Genomic DNA, 25,223 nt, shown 5'->3' with positions numbered 1-25,223 from the left:
TCGTATAAACATGTCAACAATGTACCACAACAAAAGCAAAATACAACGAAAAGACCTGGAGGTTCATAAATTATAAATTATGTTAACTGAAATAAATATAGTTATATAGCTAATGCAAATTTTTGAATCCGATAGGAAAAACAACTGATATCTGTACTTATATATTAAAACAACTTACGTTTAACTATATTTTTTAGACTAGCCAACGAATTTTGAAAACAATCTACTTCAAATAGATGTTTATTGTAGTAACTAGGAACTCGTCTGAAAAATGTAATGCCTGGAATAGTTTTTGACCGAAAAACTAATATGTAACAGCGATCGAGGGCGTAAGGGGTGATGCGGACAACTGAAAGTAACTAATCTTAGTGTTGTTTTTTACACACGATATGTTATTTAGTTTTATATCTTGACGAAAAAAATCATTACAGCGAACAAGTAAAGCTTTTTCTTTATTTACTGAAAAAATTGCGAGTTTCTTTTAAAACTTTAATGTCTGTCAGTAGGTATGTCTAAACCAACTCACAATAGTGGCAACGTCGCATCCAAAAAGGCGTTTTTCACTGAATTATTACAGAAACAATTTTTCACAAGAATTGTCATTATCTCTAAAACAAGACCGATTTCAGAAAACATTGTAGGAAATTTTAGTTTCAAAGTGCAGTCAAGAATGCACCTTTAAAATCTGTCGGGTTACTCGAGCACATGGTGTATATTCGGTGATAAAATCTTATATTAACATTTCTAGTAAATAGTAAGTCCTTTATACCAGTGCAAGGCTTTTTTTCATACCAGAACTCATAAAAATATAATATTATTAAATACAATTGAACATATTAACGAGGTACCAAAGAAAATTCTAGGCAAGTGAATTTATTTACTAAAAAGATAAACCTAATTTTATAATTATTCCTTAATCATTAATTACCCCAAACCCATCTCGTCTCGTCGTTTTCAACTTAAAGTACGTGAGTGACCCGTTGCAACATATTTAATATACCCAAAACATCTTTAAAAATTAATATCACGAATAACGAAGCAGTTTTAAAACCCAACGGCATAACACTCAAACGATAAAGCCCATACTTAACGGTAAAAGTTCTAAGCTCACAAAACTAATAAAAGCTAAGCCAACCCCGACCAATGGCAGGCCGGGGGTGGCGCCCGTTATACCGAGCCTCCCTCAGTTATACCGTAACCGCCGTACCGCGTTGTTGTAATGGCAAAAACGGGCGTAATGGCTTAATCATAATTTTAATCACTCGCATATTGACGGTAACTGAATTTTATATTGGAAATTTGGAATTTTGAGGACAGTTTTCGGCGAAGGCTTAAATTATTCGACTATAATAGTGATATGTGAAGAAATGGAATACGATATTGATTAAGATATTAAGCGTATTTTTATGTTTGTGCAGTGACATTCGATTGACTAGAAAAATAACTAACTAGGTAGTTAGGTAGTTATAAATGTGTGTAATATACCTTTGAAACACAAGTGTCTTGAAAATAATCTTTGAAATCTATAAGGAACGGAATAAATACGTTGTTTTAATAGGGATAGTTTCTGATATCTGATCAAAGAAAACTTTGTTGCTACCTACGTCTTATCAGTAATATTTGTAAATTTGGTAGCTATAAAACAGTGCGGAAAATCAATTTAAAAACAAACTCTAAAACACCCCAATCAAAAAAACCGAATCATGTAAATTAACCTCAAAAGTAAAACTCAAAAATGGACACACGTAGCGACAGCCCCACTGACTCCAACCGGCAAGAGACGGCCAAGACCTCATTCCTAATCGAAGATATCTTGTACAGAGGCCAAATAAAGCCTCAAGAAAGAAGGTTTGAATATGAAAGAGAGCCTAAGCCGTATTTCCCAGTGCCGAGTGAAATACGGCCCGTGGCGAGAGAAGGCTCGTATCTGCAGGTCATGGGTGCTTTAGGGGCGTATCTACACGCGCCTAATACGTATAAGACTGTGGAGGCTCCTTATTTTTTATCGCAAGGTAAGATTTTTTTTTTTATACTACGTCGGTGGCAAACAAGCATACGGCCCGCCTGATGGTAAGCAGTCTCCGTAGCCTATGTACGCCTGCAACTCCAGAGGAGTTACATGCGCGTTGCCGACCCTAAACCCGCCCCCCCCCCCCCTCGTTGAGCTCTGGCAACCTTACTCACCGGCAGGAACACAACACTATGAGTAGGGTCTAGTGTTATTTGGCTGCTGTTTTCTGTAAGGCGGAGGTACTTCCCCAGTTGGGCTCTGCTCTAGATCTGGAATGACATCCACTGGCTGTGCTCTACCACACAAAGCGAGATGACATTCACAATGCCCATACCTCTCTTAAAAAGATGCTTGGATTTTATGTTTTGGCAGAGTCAGTAAATACCTTGAAGGATTTAAAAACTGGAGACGCCTTGACTGTTATTTTCTGTACAAAACAGTCAGCCGATTTTTGCGGGGGAGGGGCACGTCAAATGTATGGCTATTTCTACGTAACGTACAAATAGCCATGTCAGATAAACGTTAGTCCATACAATACATATGACCATTGGCCGAGCTTTTCGACAGAGGGGTTAGCTCTTAAAGGCGTCTCCAGTTGTTAAATCCTCCAATGTAAATAAAGAAGACTGACATAACGTACAACGCCGCGAGAATCGTTAATGCCAATGGCATTACATATTATTTTTAAAATTTTAGATATTTGCGTATGAACACCGTTATACTATTTTAAATTTCAAAACGTAAAATTGGACTTGACCGACCATAAGTTATACTCACAACAGTATATTTTAAGCATAGGTAAATAAAGTCAGACCAAGATAAGTTCGAAGCGATTTTGATAGCCCAGGCCCAGACGTTGTGATTTCCTAGAAGTCAAAATAATCTGTGCACGTCTGGGCTATGAAAATCTCTGCCAACTGATCTTGATTTGACTCTGAAGCAGTTTGAGCCCTTAAAAAATGTTAAACAATCTTCAAACTAGATGGCGCCATGAAAAAAAAAAGAAATGTCATAAAAGCAATATGTGACAGATTTCATACGGGTATAGTATAAAAAAAACGGCCAAGTGCATGTCGGACTAGCGCATGAAGGGTTCCGTACCATTATCTCTAAAAATGCAAAGCAATGAAAAAGGCTCATCATCATCATATCAGCCCTTTATCGCCCACTGCTGAGCATAGGCCTCTCTTCCAGTACGCCACTTGTTCCGGTCCTGAGCTAATCTCATCCAGAAGTGACCCGCAATCTTTCGAATGTCGTCCACCCAACGAGCCAGCGGATGCCAGGGGCTTCTTTCATCCGAAAGCGGCCACCACTCCGTTAACATTTTAGTCCACCTGCCATCACTCTGCCTAACTACATGTCCCGCCCAACTCCATTTTAGTTTCGTAATGACGCAACCCATGTCTCGTACCTTGGTGCGGCGACGGATCTCGATATTCCTTACTCGATCATGAAGCTTGATACCGAGCATGGCTCTCTGTGTGTGCTACACGGAAAAATACTCACTTAGATAGAACTCGTCTAAGGCCCAACGGATCATCCATGATTTCAATTCGGATCCCCATAACATACTCATTTGTTTAAAGCAAACATTAACTTACCTATAAACTGAAATAGATATCACACACTAAAGAAAAAAATACCAAGTCAAATAAATATTTCATAAAATAATTTAATTTGTTCCCTAGTTGGGTTAACCTACCTTTTTGTTGTTCAACCAGGGGTGCCATACCACGCTTTATTCACTCCGTCCGAGCTCTCGCTGTCAGCCCTGAAACACTGCCGACGGCGGAAGGCGCGGACGGTCTTCTCTGACCCACAACTCACAGGTGAGTGACAGTGGTATGTTGTGAGTGACAACTCTGTCTGTTAGTAAACGTTGTCAGCCCTGAAACATTAGGTACCGACGGCGGAAGGCGCGGACTATCTGTTATGATTCTCCGGTCACAGGTGGGTGACGGCAGGGTGTTGTGAGTGACAAATCTGTCTGTAAGTAAACGTTGTTAGCCCTGAAATATCAGGCACCGACGACGGTAGGCGCGGACTATCTGTTATGATTCTCCGGTCACAGGTGAGTGACGGCAGGGTGTTGTGAGTGACAAATCTGTCTGTATTAAGTAAACGTTGTTAGCCCTGAAACATCAGGCACCGACGACGGAAGGCGCGGACTATCTGTTGTGATCTTCCGGTCACAGGTGAGTGACGGCAGGGTGTTGTGAGTGACAACTCTGTCTGTTAGTAAACGTTGTCAGCCCTGAAATACTGCGGACGGCGGAAAGCGCGGACGGTGTTTTCTAACCCTCACCACACAGGTGAGGTTACTCTGAGTGACAATTCCATCAGAGCATAGAGAAATAAGAAATACATAGTGTGATCACTCCATACATCAGTTTTGGTACCAAAACGCTTATTATTTTCGTTACAATGCTCAACGATTTTCAGCTAATATTATAACCAGAGTAAGCGTGGAAGTTGAAAATAGAGTTCCGGTTACTCTGGTTATAATATTAGCGGTAAATCGTTGAGCATTAGACTTTTTGTTTGCCGCGATATCTATTGTCGAGTAGCAGTACGGAGAGTTCCGCAACTCCATGCTAGATGTCGACTACGAAAATAATAGTGCTTTTGTTAACAAAACCATTGTATGGAGTGAGCACTCTTGGTCTTCTTAATTCTCTTTGATCAGAGAAATATATGTACAGATATGTCTAAGAAAATGTGCCTGGTCTATAAATCTGCCAATTTAGTAAACTGAGATGGAAGATGCCATATAATATCTAAAGAAAAAGTGGCCAAGCCCTCTAGTGGTCAGTGCCGGAATCAAAATTTGAATCTAATTGTGACTAACAAGCCAATTCTAACGTAGTCTGATATAAGATTGACATCTAACCCCCCTCGTGCGGCAGGATGGTTCAAAATGGATGCTCTTTGACAACCGCACATGCGGCGGCCACCATTTTTACAAGCTTTTATTTAACTTGCAATGTATGTTTGTACGGGTCAAATCTGTCAAGATGAATTTGACCCTCTTCCCGGTTTCCGATGAAGCTGAAAATTTGCATACATATGTAAGTCGGGTGACAATGTAATATTATGGTACCATCAAGCTGATCTGATGATGGAGATAGGAGGTAGCCATAGAAACACAACTTAATTGTGTTTGGGGTTTTTAGAATTGTCTCGATGAGTATTTGTTCCTCGTGGAAAGAATAGTTGCCAAAAACGTATTAATATTTAAAAGTTTTCAGGCCTAGAGGCTGCCCGCCGCAAGGCGCGAAAATTTCAAATTAAAATATTGCTTTGCCGCCCGACGAGCTATTAACTAATGGCGTTTGTGGGTATCTTGATAATCACAATAATGTGGGTAGGCTAAGTGATACATGATCAAAATAGTCTATGCTCGATATTGGTCGTTTTTTATATATTTCCTGACCGAAGTGAATTTGAAGTAGATGTGGATTCTCAAAGTAAACTTTGTATGGCGCCATCGCTCGAAAAGATGTCGCCATAGCTTTGGCCTATGCTCGAGTACATGGCGCCACTTTTTGATATTTAACAAATCTAACACATATCAGTGAAAGAATAAGGATCAAACTCTTGTCTCCAGGAAATGGATTTCTAAAAGTTTTAATCATGTATCGAAAGATGGCAGTAAATTTACTGTGGCTACAAAGTTTACTGTGGCTACAAAGTTTACTTTGGCAATCCACCTCTATTTCACATTCTCTTTGCTCCTGACATGGCGCAGTCGGTAGGATATCAAATATCATGCTTGTCCATATTATTTGACAGATCTAGAGAAACGTTTCGTAATATTTCGTTATTATGATGAATCAGACCGGTCTTGCCTCGTCGGGTAGTGACCGTGCCTATGAAGCCGATGGTCCCGGGTTTGAATCCCGGTAAGAGCATGTATTTGTTTTATGAGCGCAGTGATTTGTTTCTGTGTCATGGATATTTTCTCTGTATTTAAATATTTGTATATTATATAAATCGTTGTCTGAGTACCCACAATACAAGCATTTTTTGAGCTTACTGCGGGACTTAATCAATTTGTATAAGAATATCCGTATAATATTTAATTATTTATTATTCATTTATTATTCACAGGATTTCCCTATAATTGGAAACTACGCACTCCAAAGCTAAAATAAAATGTTCTTTGACAGGTCTCGAGAAGCGCTTCGAAACGCAACGCTACCTGTCAACTCCAGAACGCGTGGAGCTGGCCGGGGCCCTCAACCTCTCCGAGACACAGGTTAAGACCTGGTTTCAGAACCGGCGCATGAAGCATAAGAAACAAATGAGAAAACAACAACAACGAGGTAACATTATCGTTATCAGTTCCTGTGTATGAGCGTGACAGCGATATTCGCGTATATAGCGATGTGCCACTCGCACACCGGAGCCGCGCGATACAATGTGCAGAGCGCCTGGCAGGCCAATTCGAACGTATTGCTCTGACATAAGAATAACAATTTTAATCATATTATTGAAGATAAAAAGAATTTATAAGCACAAAAAGAACGTAATACGCAAATTAATATTTAAAAGAACAGAAAATTGCGCTAATAGGTCTTCACTCAGCTTTTGAAGTGAGTCCTAGGACACACTACGGGACGCTGATTATCAGTGAAGCCTGGTAAGACTGACATTAAAACTAGAATTAGGTGACACTAATATTCAAGAATACAGAACAACATAGTAAATAATCACAGCATTAGTCCAATATTAAGTAACGAAAACATAAGTATGGATCAATGAATAAAAGTGACAAAAACAGATATAAAAAGCAACATAACAAATTTCAAGGTTCTTAATTTTGTATATACACTTATATGTGTGTGTATGCCCGTACGCGCGTATTAGTGTGTGAGTGTATTTGTTGCCACGGTTGCCTAAATGCTACAATTTAGTTATCGTGCAGCTTCGTTGCAGATTATGATTTATTTTCCTCCAATAGGTTACATACACGTTCTTATATACAATGCTTACGTACTAATTATACATTACACTACAATTTCAATTCAACTTGCGCCAATCACAGATTGTAACAAAAGTAATGCAAACATATGTATGTATGTTATTATGTAACGTTATATAACTTTGTTTCAACAATTTCTACATGGTAACAAACTATAACATTTGTTAAAATGTTATTTAACAAAAGTTATAGATATATAATATAACATAACATATGCATCTATAATGTTGTATAACAATTCGTAACTTTTGTTACAAGTGTTTGTTTGTTTATTAAACAATATATTATATACATATTTATTTATTGTTGCTTGTTGTTGACGACCGGTTTGGCCTAGTGGGTAGTGACCCTGCCTACGAAGCTGATGGTCCCGAGTTCAAATCCTGGTAAGGGCATTTATTCGTGTGATGAGCATGGATATTTTGTTCCTGAGTCATGGGTGTTTATAAATATTTATATATTATATATATCGTTGTCTAAGTACCCTCAACACAAGCCTTATTGAGCTTACTGTGGGACTTAGTCAATTTGTGTAATAATGTCCTATAATATTTATTTATTTATTTGCTATTAGGGTAATTTGTCTATTCGTTTGGCTCTAATACGAGTAACATTAAAAAATAGGTAAAAACAGATACGTAGATATATAACTAAGACATAAACCTAATTTCTCTCACAACAATTTACACCATACTTACATCGCTCGAGTTCCCAACTAAGTTGACAAGAATTCCGCCAAGTTCTGGGCAAATTACTGCTATTATATCTTACCTGGGCAAAGTTACAGTTCGAAACTATGCAGTGTAACATCACAGTATAGGTAAAAAACTTAAGTAAGTCACCTGTTGTATGTAGTTGTGACGTGTTCGAATACACATTTGTTTTGTTTGTGTGTGTCTTTTAAACATGTATTGTCTATTCGAACACGTCACAACTACATACAACAGGTGACTTACTTAAGTTTTTTACCTATACTGTGATTTACTATACTTTTACCTATAGATCATGCCATTCACGAAGACGCGTGCTTGAACTCGTAATGTCATGCTATTATAGGTTAGATTTGACAAATCTACGCGTCATCGTGGATGACACGAACTATAGAGCATTTGACCAAAAGGAGTCAGTCACCTTTAAGAGCTTACCCCTCTGACGAAAACCTCGGCCAATGGTCATACTGACTACATACCTTCGAGCAACACCGGAAAGGGAGACGGCATTCATACTATTTCCCCTCTGCCGAAGCATAAGGTACAACTGTACCTATGGCGGTGCGTGTTGTGACTCGTCCGTACACAAAAAGAGATCGAGGTGTGCAAGATTTGTCTTTGACGTGTGTCATTTTCTATGTATATGTGACGTCATTACAGATTGGATTTTGTATGTAGTGAGTGAGAAGTGCGAAAATGCGCGTTTTCCCAGAGATAAGACCAAGCTAGATCGATTTTCCGCCCCCGAAAACCCCAATATAGCAAATTTAATGGAAATCGTTACAGCCATTTCCGAGATCCCCGAAATACATAAATATACAAGAATTGCTCGTTTAAAGGTATAAGATATTTATGTTTCACTTAAGGCCAATTATGTGATTTAAGTAAATTCAGAAATTTCTGTAACAAAATGTTATTCACACATACACACAATAGGGTTGTTTCCAGATGTTATGAATAGGGTTGTTGGATGGATCAGAAGATTTGTAGATACAAATCTTAGGGCAGAATTGTATCCCAATAAATTGTTTTGGATTATAAGAACATGTTAAATCGTACTTTTAGGGGACCTGTAATGACCATATTTTTGTAAATATTGAATTTAAAATATCTTTTGGCACACGTCACGTGACCAAGCTCTAATTGGAAAAGATCTAACTCTCGGATCGACACTGTTGACAGACGATAAACAACAAATGACAAATGTCAGTTGACAGTTCGTATCTTCTACGTGTGTATGTAGTTATGTGTCAAACCGTAAACTGTGACGTCACACAATTTTCAAAGAGCGTTTTGGGCGCGAAAGCATCTGTCAAAATATATTTTGTTAATTTAACATATTTAAAGCCGTTTTTAGTGTAAAAGTTGAATTTTAGGGCAACTTTTAGTTAATATAGAACGTATTAACAATTATAAGTAGATTTACTTAGGAATAGAAGGATCGCCTGCAAAGATATCTTAACAAAGCGTGCAAAATTATCTAAACAAAAATATTTGTAATTTATAGATCTCTATGAACATGTCACATTATATTTTTTGATAACCTTTAAGAGGGAAATGATCGTCCAATACAAAAAGAGGATTTTTTTTATACTACGTCGGTGGCAAACAAGCATACGGCCCGCCTGATGGTAAGCAGTCTCCGTAGCCCATGTACGACTGCAACTCCAGAGGAGTTACATGCGCGTTGCCGACCCTAAACCCGCCCCCTCCCCTCGTTGAGCTCTGGCAACCTTAACTCACCGGCAGGAACACAACACTATGAGTAGGGTCTAGTGTTAATGTTTTTCCACTTCTAAATATTTTCCATTCACCATTATTTTTTGAAAAACTAAGTTTATAGGTTATCTTTTTTTTTTATCCAAAACTGCAGCCAATTAACACTAGACCCTACTCATAGTGATGTGTTCCTGCCGGTAAGTAAGGTTGCCGGAGCTCAACGAGGTGGGGGGGATGTTAGGGTCAGCAACGCGCATGTAGGTAACTCCTCTACGGGTTACAGGAGACTGCTTACCATCAGGCGGGCCGTATGCTTGTTTGCCACCGACGTAGTATAAAAATAAATCATTTTTTTTCTAAATAGCGAAACCTATAAACCTAGAATATAATTATGCTGAAGCGATCGACATCAAAATCAAAGTTATTTGTTAAGATTTAGTTAGTGATAACCGTTTTCTCCCGGAATGGAATTTCATAGAAAAATTACCGTTACTGTCTTAGATTCCAAATACTAATCTTTCCTCTTAATATAAATTATATCTAAATACTGTCTTAGATTCCAAATACTAATCTTTCCTCTTAATATAAATTATATCTAAATCCAATGCTTATTAAATACCTGTCCTCTTATATTAATTTCGTCTCGTACACACCTAACGATTTCACAGCGACGGCATAATTACTGAAATTATAATGAAGACGAAAATGAAGGTAATATCGTGAAACATCCCATTAATGGGGCTTTTAATTGAACGACAATTTTCATTAGCGAAAATCCTCGCTGCAAAAATGCTCTTCGCTTTCAAAATTGCGCTATTTCAAAGGCCGTTTAAGGACCGTTTATGTATATTATTAATAGTAAATAAAGAATTATTCAAGAAAAAACTTAACTATTAACTTAATTTACTTTTGAACTTAAAAATAAGTGCCATTAAGTCGTTTTTATTGGTTTGTAAAACTTATTTTTAAGTTCAAAAGTAAATTAAGTTAATAGTTAAGTTTTTTCTTGAATAATTCTTTATTTACATTAAAAAATATACATAATGATTTAACTATACTTTAAGCTTAAATTTAAAATAGGCCCTTCAGGCATTGTACCAAGGATGCTAGCAGCATTGCCTCGTTGTATCGCAATGCTGATACGTTGCGCGAGGAAGCTGCCAGCTCTTCGGTCACCAGTTACGTCAACCAGACGCTTCACGATTTCTGCTTTTCAACGCCACGTTTCAACGCCAAATGGTACAAAATGGTACTCTTTGCCGAGGCGCTTAGTTAAGTTAAATTGAAGATTATTATGTTCAGAAAGTTAAAATTAAACTATTAGCAGCAGGCCCACTTTAACCTGCTGAGACCTAGAAGCATTTTTTTTTTACTTAAGAACCTTTATTTTCTCAATTAAAGAATATATACAAAAATGTGTACGCAGGGTCTTAGGAGGTTCTTGCTTACTGAAAAAGACACTTGTAAAACGCAGTTATCATCTACATATATTAAGTAAGTAAGTAAATATTCTTTATTGCACGGGCAATTATACACTTTACATACATGTAAAATTACAATATATTTTAAAAGAAAATAGAACCAGGCAACAACAGGCGGTCTTATTACTAAAAAGCGACACACATCTCTCCCAGACACACACAGACAGACTATATCACATATTTTACTATTGTTATAATATGTAGATTGTAGATATCGGCACATTTGTGTTGTTTTTTCGTATTGCTGACGTGTGCCATATATGCAATAAGTATCTGATCTAATCTGTTTAAGTATATAAGCTAAATAATTCACCTCAATTCTTCTGCCAATATATTTACCTTTATATTTGATATGCTATATGAATGCTATAACCAGTGAATTTAAAACAACGTTCTCAATATTTAAATTTGAGATTCCCAGTTCCTAAAAATCAGACATCTCTCCTCTAAAATCAAAGCAAGTTCACTCGCCCTGGAAAGCTCCCATAATTGCCCCTACCAACCTCAAAGACGCCCAAATTAAATTACGAACACCGCTTTCGCGCCACAATTCAAGACGTTCCCGTAACGAACTTACTCCCAAGATGGCCGCCTACGTTGCTAGGCAACCGCGCCAACGTCTTGGCTTAACCGCCGTTCGAATAACAACCTTAACTTCTAGTGTTAAAGTTGAAACTTAGATGAATTGGTATTTACCAACTAATAAACGTCTTGGAAATATGGGTAGAGGAATAAAGGTTTTAATGCATTTCAGATAGAGTTGGATATTGACTAGCGATTTAAGAGGGGTGGTTCAGAGTTTCGACATAAGGGTCATGCTTGTATTATGTGCTTGCTTGGTCTGATATTTTTAGTAAGAAATTTAGTTTGAAATTAAATGATATTAATAGTATACTTAGTTATATATTATTGATTAGGCTTTATGAGTAACGAGAGATTGAGTGGTATAATAACTTATCTACACACCTATCATAAGTATGATTCTTTCAAAAATCGCAAATAACGGCCAGCATTAAGATAAACTGTATTGTTACAGATATATTTTTATTTGTGAAAGTGTTATTATTCCGTAGTAATAATATCAAAATCGATTTTCTTATGAGATTCGAATTTAGAACATCTTTGAGAAAAAAACATTTGCGTGATCCTTTTATAAGACTCATTTTAATCATTTCATAAATCCACACTCGTATTTTAATGCCTTTCATTGTGTAGCAGTCACATAAACTTATTTATATTTATATGAGCCTAGAGTGTCCCACTGCTGGGCAAAGGCCTCCCCCCCTCCCTTCATGTTAATTATAACGTTAATTATGTGTAATAGATATAAACAGTTTTAAAGAATATTTGGTAGTCAATGAGTTTTGTATACTAGATTTAAACAATGTGAACATCAGGCAAACATTTTCATAGGTATTATTTGACATCTATCTACTATTATTAACATTCGAGCAACACCGACAACAGCCCAAGCGATATCTCACAGTACAAATCGTTCTGCCATTTTTTGCGAGGGGAAACATGCACACAGTGCGACTGTGTGCATGTTTCTCACTCACTACAAACAAAATCCAATCTGTAATGACGACACAAATACATAGAAAATGACACACGTCATAGACAAATCTTGCACACCTCGATCTTTTTTTGTGTACGGACGAGTCAACAGTTCAACACGCACCGCGCTATGCCCAGTTGGGCATGTCCTTCGGCAGAGGGGAAATAGAGCGAATGCCGACTCCCTTCCCGGTGTTACTCGAAGGTACTATGTCACGTACTACACACCTAAATAAGGTAGGTATGTAAACATTTGCTGCTAATTTAATTTCTTGTTCGCAGGCAATGCAGCAGTGGACTTTACGAAACACACACCACAGCAGGCAGAATGTAGAAAGGTACCTAGGTTTAGGTTTAAAGATCATTTATTCCCATTAAGAATTTTACAATTCACTTATTATGAGAACATAAATTAATTACTTAGTAATAAGCGTTAAGTTACCTAAGTAGTTAAATATCGAATTGTTCTTAAAAACGATGTTATCGAACATCCTACAAAGAAGCAAAAAAAGAAATATTTTCTGAACTTATTGATTACAATTTACTTACACCTGTATAACAGTAATTTTGCTTAGTTGGGTAATTCCACGACACTGTAACGTCAGTTATTTCGTGTGTTCGTACATAAATTAAGCAAATTTAAGTATCTAGATATCTACCTGTAGGGCTACGCCAGACATACAGACACTTAAATTTGCTTAATTAATGTAAGAACACACGAAAGAATTGGTAACTGACGTTACAGTCTCGTGGAATTACCCAGTTGGGCAAAGTTGTAAATACATGAGGCAAAGTTACCTATATTTACTTGTTTAGAATTTCATTTTATTTGTATTATACCAAATTAAGTGCATCTAATCGTCTTATTTATTATCTTAGCAACAATTACTAAAAAGCTATTTATATCAAATACATATTTATATACATTTTTTCCAATTTTTCCCATAGCCGGATGACACCCGATTAACACACACGTCGGACTCCGAGAGCGAGCACAGCGATAGCGACATTGACATCGTTGGTGAAACCAACTACACGCGCTACAACACGTAAATATGTCTGTCTGTCAGACGTGACTGACACACGTCGGAGTCCGAGAACGAAAGAAGAGACGAGAAGTACTCAGTACTCAGGAAAACGGAACCTTGAGCCATCTGGATACTTGATTCAATTGGCACATCAGTCAGGCATTTATTGAATAAATCTAAACATAGATTTGTTATACGCCCTGACAAGATTTTATTTGGTCTTCGCCGAGTTGCGAGTTTCAGTGGTACTAACTTATTTTACTGGCAAGGAAATTTTGACATCAGGGGGCCTACCGCGAACACCGAAATTGGTAAATTGCAGGAATCTTTCTCTTTTACTCTCAGTAAAACGTAAATTCACGTAATTTGAATGACGGAGAAAAATGCCCGCAATTGACGAACTTCGATTTTCACGGTTATAGCCCAGATGTTGGAATTTTGAATACATCGAATGTCACCGATGAAAACAAGAATTCAAAATTTCCCAAAGGTGCAAGAAAAAATATTTTAAATAGAATAAATCATTTACATCAATAAAATACGACGGATTACGTAACATTCCATTAAAATAATGTTTTGGAATTAGTCCTTTACGCATATTCTTGCAATATGTAAGCTGCTTGTCGCATCACTATTTCAGGGCCAAATAGAAATTTGTCAGGCTGGCACACATGTTGATATTTCCTTGTCTTAAGAATTATTAAATACAGACTTTTTGTAGAAATTTGTATAGTTTACAGATGTGTGGGTAATAATACCTAATAGAGTCGTGGAGTGCAATAAGATTATGTAAATAAAACATGTGATTTTGTGTGCTAGCTGTACTGAAGCTATATTAGCTGTAGCTGTATTTAAGATAACTTGTTGTTTTTTAGACGTCTTAGTGCTTCTTTAGACTGTAATCTAATAGAATTTTTTTCAGTAATTCAATGAATTGCGAGGGTTTTAAGGCAGGGAACCAGAAATGTTTTATTTGCGATTACATTTAAAGTTGTTATGTACTCGTACCTTTACAAATCTATGCGCACTTTCGTTTCGGTGAATATGTTAAATTATTTTGTCGGACTATAAAGATGATTTTTACGTCCAAGAAAAGATTTTTCAAAGTGAGGTGTAAAATTTTCTGTATCTATATTTTTTGTTTGTACATGTAGCTGTAACAAACAACACCTTATTCAATTAATTACAATAAAAATAACCCTTATATTTTCTTTATCGGTGTGCCCCTATGCCATTTTGCCAGCCGACTATAAGCCAAATAAATAATAATGTAAATAAGTAGTCTACTGTGAGCTCAATAATAGGTTAAGATTAATGTTACCATAAATATTTTTAAGAACTTCTAGTATAGGATACCTCTAGAAAAAGGTACCCAGTTAACGTTTGCAATATAGTCACTCAATATTTAATTACTTATAATGAGAGTGTATATTTATTAGTTTATTTAATTTACCGCAAAAAACATTATTAAGCAAAGTTAAAAATTACTTAAAGAAACTTTTTCCAACTTGAGGGAACCTCTTCAAGTTAATTGAAAGAAGTTTCTTTGTAATAATAAACAACTTTATGGGTTATTTCGATTAGTTATAAAAAAAATGTATTTAGACTGAATAGTCTATACCAGTGGTGGGCAAACTACGGCCCGCGGGCCAGCTCCGGCCCGCGAAAGGCTTTTATCCGGCCCGCCGACGGTCCTATGAAATAATTATTAGTATACTCGTATGGCATTGGCCCACGATAATCACAAATCATAATACAGTTTTGCTGCAATTCTGGCCCTTCTCTTAAATTTCTTAAACTTTCTGGCCCCCCATGAAAAAAGTTTGCCCACCACAGGTCTATACAAAACAATAAATATAATACAAATAAAATACCAATTAATAGCCAAATGTAAATTATTTAACGTCTGCACTTTGATGGTGCAAAGTTGCAATACATGGGCAAACTTGTCCTAACTTAATCGTATATTATTATGTACTGTTTTAGAATTATACTTGGAGACAGTCAGTAGTATAAGGTGTTTTTCTAGTCACATTGTTATTTTGTTTTTAATGTCTAGTCAATAATAGTCCGTATTCATATCAAATCTTGATCATGATTGTATTTTTCAGATATTGCCATATATCGAATCAGTGGTGTCACGCACACGAATTCGAGCCAATCTTGCAGTCTAATGCTACAACGCGATTGGTTGATGAGTAGGCATCACGCGCGCGATTGGTCGCAACTAGTTACGTTAGACTGCACGATTGGCTCGAATTAGTAAGTGACACCACTGAACTAGCACCATTCTTTGTGCCTGTAAGGCCTGTCCTTAGATATATGTAAATGTTTTCAGAGGAAAACAAAATCATACAACGTGTAACATTTATCCCAGAAAACATACTTTTTGTTCAAAATAAGTAGAACAGTCAATTAAACTATTTTCAAGTTAATTATTTATTGATATTTTTTAATGCTTTAAAATATTAAGAGTAGCATTATCAACATTTTAAACCAACCGGTTATTACTTTTGGTTACCAACCGGTAACCAGAAGTCTAGTTTGTGATTGTCTCACCCATTGGTTTGTATACCACTGATTTTAACCTTATCATATCACAAAACTCAAAATCCATTACAAGTCAGAATTAACATCATATAATAGGTTGTTTTTTTTAATGACTTTATTTTGAATACCAAAATATGGAATCAAATGAAATACACAATTCTCTGGATCACAAATAGGACTAAATAACCTATTCCGCCCTACCACGCATTTCAACGGATATTGAAAACTCATTCTGTTTTTTATCGTATTCTTTTAAAAACTTCCAATTTAAACTAAATTTTGATTTCCACATACGGCCGTTATTTTTATGCGTGGTGGGACAGTAATTGTAATGAGGGCTAACGCGTTTAATTTCGCTAATAGGGGCGCTAGTGTAGACGGAAGTCTACAAAATGTCAAATTCATAGTATTTTTGGGGGTTACAGGCTTCTTTATCGCGAGTTTTCACTCCTTATTCATAATTGTGAAAAATCTCATTTATATTTTTGATTATTCATGGTAAACAGTAAATAAAGCTCAATAAATGTTATGGTTTCAAAAAATTGGCAACTAATATAAATGTGAAATTAAACAGGTTTAAAAAATAAAAAACGGCAAATTTAGACGTTAAAATACTTTTGTTAAAATTACAACAATTTTTTTTATAAATAACTATTTTGAGAGCTCTTTTTCTTGACCACCAGCTACAGTGGCGTCAACTGGTGAGCACAAAAACGGTACAGTGACGTCTGAAAATATCGGTACAAAAATGTGCCAAAAATATGTATACACTACCTTAATATATGGGCAATAAAGTCGTGTATACATATTTTTGGCACTTTTTTCGTATCGATATTTTCAAACGTGACCGTACTTAGCCCTCACTAAGATCAATTTAGAGAAGACGGGTATACTCGTATAAGGTTCTTGGTTGGGAAGACCGTCTTTTGCGCCTTCTCAAATTTTGCGCCTAATTCATGATAACCGAGCCTTGTCGGGGAGGGCGTCGTCGATAATTAAACATGCATTAATTATACTTTCATATATTTTATTCGCGTTCATCGATTTAAATACAACGTCTACTCTTGACGTCTGCCTCTTCTGGAATGCCGGCCCGCACATCCTTTCCATCTGACAGTAACTGCCCGTTCTAAAGGGCCATTCGGACGGATTCGGACGGTCTTTCCCCACATTGACCTTACCGGCGTTTTGAAAACATTTTGCTGTCAACAAGTGAAAAATCGCATCTCAAAAAACTTCTGTCATGAAAAGTCAATCTAGTAAAGTTTAAAATAAAATTGTTCGTCTTTTATTTTTATTTCCTTCCTTCTCACTCTTCCCAGCGATACTGAAAAGCAATACGTCCTTAAGATGAAAGTGGAGGACCCGCGCGAAATCACGTGTTCATACAAATGGAGTCCTCGTTTTCCTCTCTGGATATTAATATTATTGAAAATATATTGACACAGTTTGTAGTACAGTTAGCGTCAAATACTTCGTAACGGTCAAAGTGGCCAAATAGTTCGGTACACCATACTAAATATATGGTGTACCAAACTATTTGGCTACTTTGACTGCTACGAAGTATTTGACGCTGACTGTACATCATCTACAGCTATGCCCCTACGTTTGAATATTTCGAATTTTATAATTACATATAATAAGAGTTAGAAGCATTTAAATATTTGTATTAAATCAGTTTTTCGCTCCAAATTTTTACAATAATCAAATAATCGAAAAAAGTCTAACGTAGGGGCATAGCTATGGTTAATATATATCAAACTATGTCAAAATATTTTAGAGGAGAGGACTACGTTTGTATGCCGAAGCAGCGGTCCCCATTCCTCTTAAGTACGAGCGAGATTAACAGAGAGTAATATCAAATCAACCGGTCTTAGTTCTTCCTCGCGTTGTCCCGGCATTTTGCCACGGCTCATAGGAGCCTGGGGTCCGCTTGACAACTAATCCCAAGATTTGGCGTAGGCACTAGTTTTTACGAAAGCGACTGCCATCTGACCTTCCAACCCAGAGGGTAAACTAGGCCTTGTTGGGATTAATCCGGTTTCCTCACGATGTTTTCCTTCACCAAAAAGCGACTGGTAAATATCAAATGATATTTCGTACATAAAGTTCCGAAAAACTCATTGGTGCGAGCCGGGGCTTGAACCCGCGACCTTCGGTTTGCACGCTCTTGACTTTTAGAATTTGAATGTTGTTTTTAATATTCACAGCGTTATGCCGTAGTATTCCCTGCTTTGTAGGAAAGAATCCCCGTAGAGGTGTGATGGCACTGAATTCTCTGTACCTTAGTAAACCTATGATGACTAACCCTGATCAACCATCAACTGATGAACAACCACCAATTAAATCCACAGTGCAGGCTTCGTCAAAAGCATAGGTACTTAACAGAATCCGCAACAAACTTCGTCCAATCTATATAAGTGATGATTTATAGCTTACTACTAAGGTAAGGTGGGGTAAGACTGTCAACGGGACAAAACAAACACATTGTACGGAATCCTCATACTGTTTGTCTTGCCCCGAGCAAAATAAACTATGTTCATCTTACCCCACCTTAACATATACTTGTTTTTTTTTTGCATTAGAAAAAGGGCAAACAATATTGACGTGTTTTTTTTTATAAAAAATAAAAACACTTTTAATAATAAGTCGCAGCAAAAATTTTACAAATATTTATCATATATATTGATTTACATTCTTTTGGTTTCATAAGTAATAATCATTTTTTAAAAGCATTTTTCAACATAAAGACACGTCAAGATTGTTTACCCTTTTTCAACACTTCGGCAACACAGAACAGCCATATATCCGACCCGACTAAAAAACCACAAGGGTTCGACCTTCCTCGGAAAATCTGGTGCCGCCTGAACAGGCTGAGAACCGGACATGGCCGCTGCAATTCTGCCACACACAAATGGGGATGGACGGCTTCCCCACTTTGCGAATGCGGAGAGGAAGAGCAGACCATCGAACATATTTTCCAGCGCTGCCCACTCCACTCATATCCTGGGCCTGCTGAGGACCTGAACACCGTGACCTCTGACTTGGTTGCCTGGCTTAGCAACCTCAAGGCTACACTCTGATTGCCCTCAATGTATATAATGCCATACGATTAAATAAATAAAACCCTTTTTCAAATGCAAAAAAAAAACACAAGTATCGTAGCAAGTTATTAGTCGTAGGTTTACCAAGGTAAAAAGAATAGTGTCATTAGAAAACTAATGCTTAAAGAACGAGATATAGGTAGTGAATCTGGGAGCTGTAAACACTGTAAACAATATCTAAAACCGAGTAGAAAAATGTTCAGAAAATTTCACAAGAATCGGTTGAAAAATGCGACCTGCGGAAGAGAACATCTGGACTTATGAAAGTGTTTTTGCCCAAGCTGGAATGGAGACCTCCACTTCACTCGGTCAACTAAAATTATAACTCCTCCTTTTAGTATCATCACGTACGTGTAATTTTTCACCGCACCAGCTGGGAGAGGCTCTTTTGATTGTTTATAACCTGATGAGAAATTTGCATTTTACCCTCATGTGAGGCAAAGTAATCTGATGCAAATTTTAAGTTGTTTGCTCATGTTGGCTGATAGAATGATGATTTTTAATGACAAATATATAATAAAGTTCATTTTGTGTTCATTTGGTTACATTTTGTTTGATGTTTTCAAGTTGGTATTTTCCTCGCGTTGGTGTGGTGAAAATTTTTGTGTCACTCGGTAGCAAAATTTGTTTAACCCTAATGTCTTGAAACCCTCGCAATGCTCAACATTTCACTTTTCGAACCACTACGCTCGTGGTTCAATTTTGGAATCTCTCGCTTGCTCGGGTATCGATATTAGCACGAACGGTTAAACGGAAACTTTGCCGACTTGTAAAACAAATAACTATATTAACTATTTCCATAATTATAGGACCAAATAAGCTATAGCTATCGGATAATGGTCCTAAACGCTGCAAGAATTAGCAGCAAAGGTTAACTGTCGCCAGGGGACGGGTTGACATTCAATACAAACTGTCACCCCTTCTGAATTTACGGGTTAAAAAGCTATTAGAGAAGTTAATGTTAGGAAAGCATACCACGTGATTGTCCATATAAAAGGAGAAAACGTTTTTCCACTTCTAAATGATTTTTTAGTATGTTATTGACACAATGAAAAACTAGGTTTATAGGTTCTCCTTTTTTTCAAAATTTGCCGTACAATTTTTTTAAGTGTAACTTATAAACCTAGAATATATTATGGTGATGCGATCGACATAAAAAACAAAGTGATTTGTTAAGATTTAGTTAGTGATAAACGTTTTCTCCCGAATTAGAATTTTATAGAAAAAGTACCGTTATAATAAGGAAAACGTGAGGAAACCGGACTAATAAGGCCAATAAGGCCTAGTTTACCCTTGGAAGGTCAATGGCAGTCGCAGTCGTCACTAAAGGCAGGGAAGAGGGGTAAAAAAATCTAGAAATTCGTGTGATGTAATTAATGGATGTAATAGGCAGAGCGCCGGGGTGGAGGGGTTGAATCACTTTACACAGTATACAGGTTAACAGATGTATTGTCTCCCAGCTTGTACACTCGAATCCCCTAATACTTACTATTCTATCATTATATATATTTATTGTACGTGACAGAAGAGGAAATCCCTTATCGAGTGGAGGCGCAAGATCTATATTAAATGTGCTGATCACTCAATATGCACTGACGTGCCAATATGAGTGTCTGCCTATCGCACCTCCCCTGAAAAGGTAGGGGTTCCCTCCCCTGAAAAGAACACTATTGGTAATACAACTTTACTCTATTCTACTATGTACTAAATAAGACCCTATTATGTCTTTTATTTTACATGGTCCTAAATATAGGTCATTTAATTTATTGTAACATTCATTCTTAATTTATACCAAATCACCTTAAAATTAACAATGCTTGATTTACAATTTCCTTTTAAAATTAAATTATTTTTAACATAACCATTGCATTTCACAAGTAATATTTCACATTTAAAAGTTACAACATACTTATATCGTGTTTTATCCAAGTCCAACTAATCTAAAAGTTCCTCCTCAACAGATGCTGAAGCTGTGATAGGTAGTTATACATTATAACCATAACATTATTACCTTCCGTTTGCTAAACTTCTGCTCCTGACAATCTTTACATCGTTTTACATAATTCAGTTTTCCCAATAATACTCGTACCTCTTCTGGATACCGTTAATCATTCTAGTTCTACCAGCATATCCACTAGTTAGTAATAGTAATAATCCTTTAAATCATTTCCCGATCGGTAGTAAGAGTAAGACCGAAGTAAAAACTAAATAGTTCCTACATAACCTAGGTAATTCATCATGTCCCGCGCGAAAGACATTAATTAATCAACATTGTAACATCCTTTTTACTTGTGCTCATTTTAATATAGAACAACTCTACTATATTTAAACTTTTCCACAAAGAGCCATAAATAATCCTAATGTCTAATTTGGGACCTTTCCATACCATGATCAAGTCTCGTAACGATACGTCTATGCGTGCCTTCGTTCATGGAGAATCTTGATTCATATAAATTGTAGAGTTCACAGAACAGCATTATCAGTATCATATTTTAAACTTCTGCACAGTATAACCAAGTCTCGTAACGATACGTCTAAGCGTGCCTTCGTTAATAGAGAATCTTGATTTATGCAAATTGCAGAATTTACGTAAACAACATCATCAGTGTCATTTTTACCGGGTCGTTCCGAATATTCTATCAATCTTATCATTATTTACTCGACCAAATTATTAATTCTGTATCTTCCTGCGTCCCTTTCATGATATCTACTACTCTAGGCTGGGTAAGCTCCAAAGACGTAGTATCATAGTGTCGTGTCCAGTTTATTAGTTTAAGTATAATCCGTTAGAATCCTCAACCAGTAATCATTATCTATTTATAATCCGTAAAAAACAAAACTTGATAATTCCCTTTCTAAACAAGTTACATCTATGTGATAACTAGTATTATAATACCAAATATTTACATAATCTTCGTTAGACACGAAAAAAAAAACAAATTCATCACATACATATGTCATCCACCTAAATCACGTGCTGACTAACATTGACATTACACTATCCGTCTAACGTACAGAAACTACATGATTTCTGCCTACTCGCGAAAACACCCGTCCTCGACCTTGCTGACTCGCACTAATCGCACCGCGATTATAGTTTGAGTGTGCAGAAATAAATTCGATACAATCATTTTTAGAATGCAAAGAAAGAGGCATCTCTAATTAAACTTCGGTAATTATCGATACCGTATCCAACCTTAATAAATTAAAAATCCCCGATTTGCTAATCGCCGAGAATATCCGCTCACCTCAACATCAAAATCCACAGCTGCAACTTCTTTTCCTTACAATATTGCTCTACTAAGGACTCCAACTTTTAACACTTGGCCCCCCTAATAACTTATCTAGACTACTCATTAAACAAAATAAACACATATATAACACATGAATATTAAAAAAAATCTAATCATAAACATATCACCTAAACATTTTCACGAAGAATCGCTCGCCGTACCGCTTGACACTCCAGCACCCGGCCGCAATGCGTAACCAGACGCGTAGCCGACGACATCCCGAACCTCCAACAAATCCAAACCCGCCGAAGCCAATGAAGCAATACTGATACTGGCAGCGGTTACCATAACATTGTCCTTCATTTAACATTATGATCTCATTCTCCGTTTCAGACCACCCATGTTGGTACGTTGATTACCCAAATTAACAAAACAATAAATCACTGGGTAAGCTTGACGCCGCCGACTCGTCCTCAAAGTCCTCTTCATTGTCGTCGTCCATGATGATTTTATATCCGCAGTATCCTCACACAGAATTCGTGTCTACGGTCGCCATGTAATAGGCAGAGCGCCGGGGTGGAGGGGTTGAATCACTTTACACAGTATACAGGTTAACAGATGTATTGTCTCCCAGCTTGTACACTCGAATCCCCTAATACTTACTATTCTATCATTATATATATTTATTGTACGTGACAGAAGAGGAAATCCCTTATCGAGTGGAGGCGCAAGATCTATATTAAATGTGCTGATCACTCAATATGCACTGACGTGCCAATATGAGTGTCTGCCTATCGCAGGATGACCCCTTACAAGTCCAATTATAGATAGATGGCCTTTACTCTAAATTACCATTCTTAGGTAGTCAGGTCCACTCCAGGGATGGCCCTTTATTTGACTTTGTAGTCTATTTTTCATAGAATCGGTAATCCGTTGGATCTACAAGATGGTTCTAACAACTTTTTACTATCGAGTTTTGCGCTAAGCCGTACCATTGCTTTGTAGAATACAAAACACATTGTAAAGAAAAACGAAACAATATATATACTCGCGTTCGTCATTTGTCATCGTTCGCGCGCGGTGTTTCCACATGAGTAAAATACGCCAAAATATGCTTAGCTACATATACACCCCTAGTGTAAATTTATTCGATAGCGTAACGTGACGTACGCGTTTGCATTTGGTCTCTTTTTGTATGGGATTTAGGAACAGCGCGCCAAGTGGAACGTTTTGGAAACTCAAAATCCCATACAAAATGAGACTTAACGCTAACGCGTACGTCACGTCTCGCTATCAAATAAATTTACACTAGAGGTACTGGTTTTGCAACAGTTATCAATAAATCATTCAAAATATTTATTTAAGAAACATGCAGTAAATAATTGTAGGTAGCAAAATTGACTTAGAGCTAATATTAGTATAAATCCTTTGACATGTCCTTCTGAGCAATGTTAAAGATTCCAGTGCTCCTGGATGCGACCGTGACATCTATGATGTTTAGTATGTTACTTGAGCTGCTCCAAAACTTCTGAAACTACGGAAGGAGGAAAACTAAGGATGCCACACTTTTGCGCCACGAAATAGTGCCAAAGCAGCACACAACACAGCAGCATCAAATAGGCAGTGATGACCAAAAAGGCTACTACTTCACTGGCTCAGTGACCCAAACAGTATCTTGGCCTCTGACACAAGAGAGCGCCACTCTGCCCTATCCTGCGCCACTTCGCGCCAGCTGGGTATTCCGAGGGCAAACAGATCTTCAGATCGAGGGGAAAGCAGTGTGCTATAAACCAACGCTCGTGTCACTCATCCCATCCTCGTCGCCACTGATAAGTATAGGGCCGAGGGGACGAGTGACACGAGCGTTGGTTTATAGCACACTGCTTTATTGACGTAAAGATGGATCGTGGGCGCAGCCATACACACATGCATAGGTAATAGTTGCATACATATACAACAGGCTTCGTCACTCCAGCGGTATCTGGGCGCCCAGACGGACATTTTCCACCCGGGTGCCCCACATACGCTCTTCTCACAGCACAATCCTCTCCCATCCTCTCTAGGATCAAAAAGGCCAAATTAAATATATCGTAACACACCTAACCATGAAATAGTTATGGAAGTGTTCCAATATATTTAGCCACTTTGGCCGTATTCATCTATTAGAGGCTGACTTGTACTCACAATTGTTTATTGATAAGCCATTTAAGATTTATTTTACAGCGGAAATTGTTTATAACCTTAGTTCTTAAATGGATTACTAATGAAAATGTCCTTCATCAGTTACTTAACACTTCTGCTAGCTCTCATCCTAAGAACTGGGATGATAAAAAGTCGATCAAAGTGTGAGTTTGCCCAATAAATTTCTTATTTATTGCCAAAATAAAGATATTTAAAATTAGAAAACTATAGTACCCGTACCTATAGTAGTAAGTCACTGACAGTGTCAAAACTAACATATACGAACGTAGTTTACTACTATACATCTCGCTCCCACTTATATGCGAGTACGAGCGAGATGCATAGAAAATAAGTTACGTTCTCGATGGCTTTATGTCAGTGCCTAACTGGTGGTAGCCACATAGGTCTATTACGAAATCAAATTTTAGGATTGTAGCTATAGCCGATCAAACAATTTTGTCAATAGAAAAAGGCGCGAAATTCAAATTTTCTTTGGAAACCGTTCGCGCCAAATTTTTTAAACTAACTGCTTTGGCTCAGCGATCCAAAAAGGATCTCGGCCTCCGAAACGAGAGAACGCCACCTGTCCCGATCCAGCGCGGTTTCCTGCCATGAATTGGCATTCAACCGACGCAAGTCCGCCTCCACGACATCACACCAGC

The 25,223-nt window shown here is 37.2% G+C and overlaps 1 protein-coding gene across 1 annotated transcript; it reads left to right on the top strand.

The window, feature by feature from the left end:
- Positions 1 to 212: 212 nt before the first annotated feature.
- Positions 213 to 15,509, top strand: LOC133533010 (brain-specific homeobox protein homolog). The gene is made up of 5 exons (XM_061871919.1): positions 213 to 2,012; positions 3,736 to 3,843; positions 6,184 to 6,339; positions 12,748 to 12,803; positions 13,414 to 15,509. Exons 1-5 carry the CDS (start codon positions 1,736 to 1,738, stop codon positions 13,516 to 13,518), a joined length of 702 nt encoding a protein of 233 aa, XP_061727903.1. The 5' UTR covers positions 213 to 1,735; the 3' UTR covers positions 13,519 to 15,509.
- The last annotated feature ends 9,714 nt before the right edge of the window (positions 15,510 to 25,223 follow it).

Source organism: Cydia pomonella, chromosome 28 (genome assembly GCF_033807575.1).
Source record: "Cydia pomonella isolate Wapato2018A chromosome 28, ilCydPomo1, whole genome shotgun sequence".
Lineage (NCBI taxonomy): Eukaryota > Metazoa > Arthropoda > Insecta > Lepidoptera > Tortricidae > Cydia > Cydia pomonella.
This window is presented reverse-complemented; position numbering and strand designations above follow the sequence as displayed.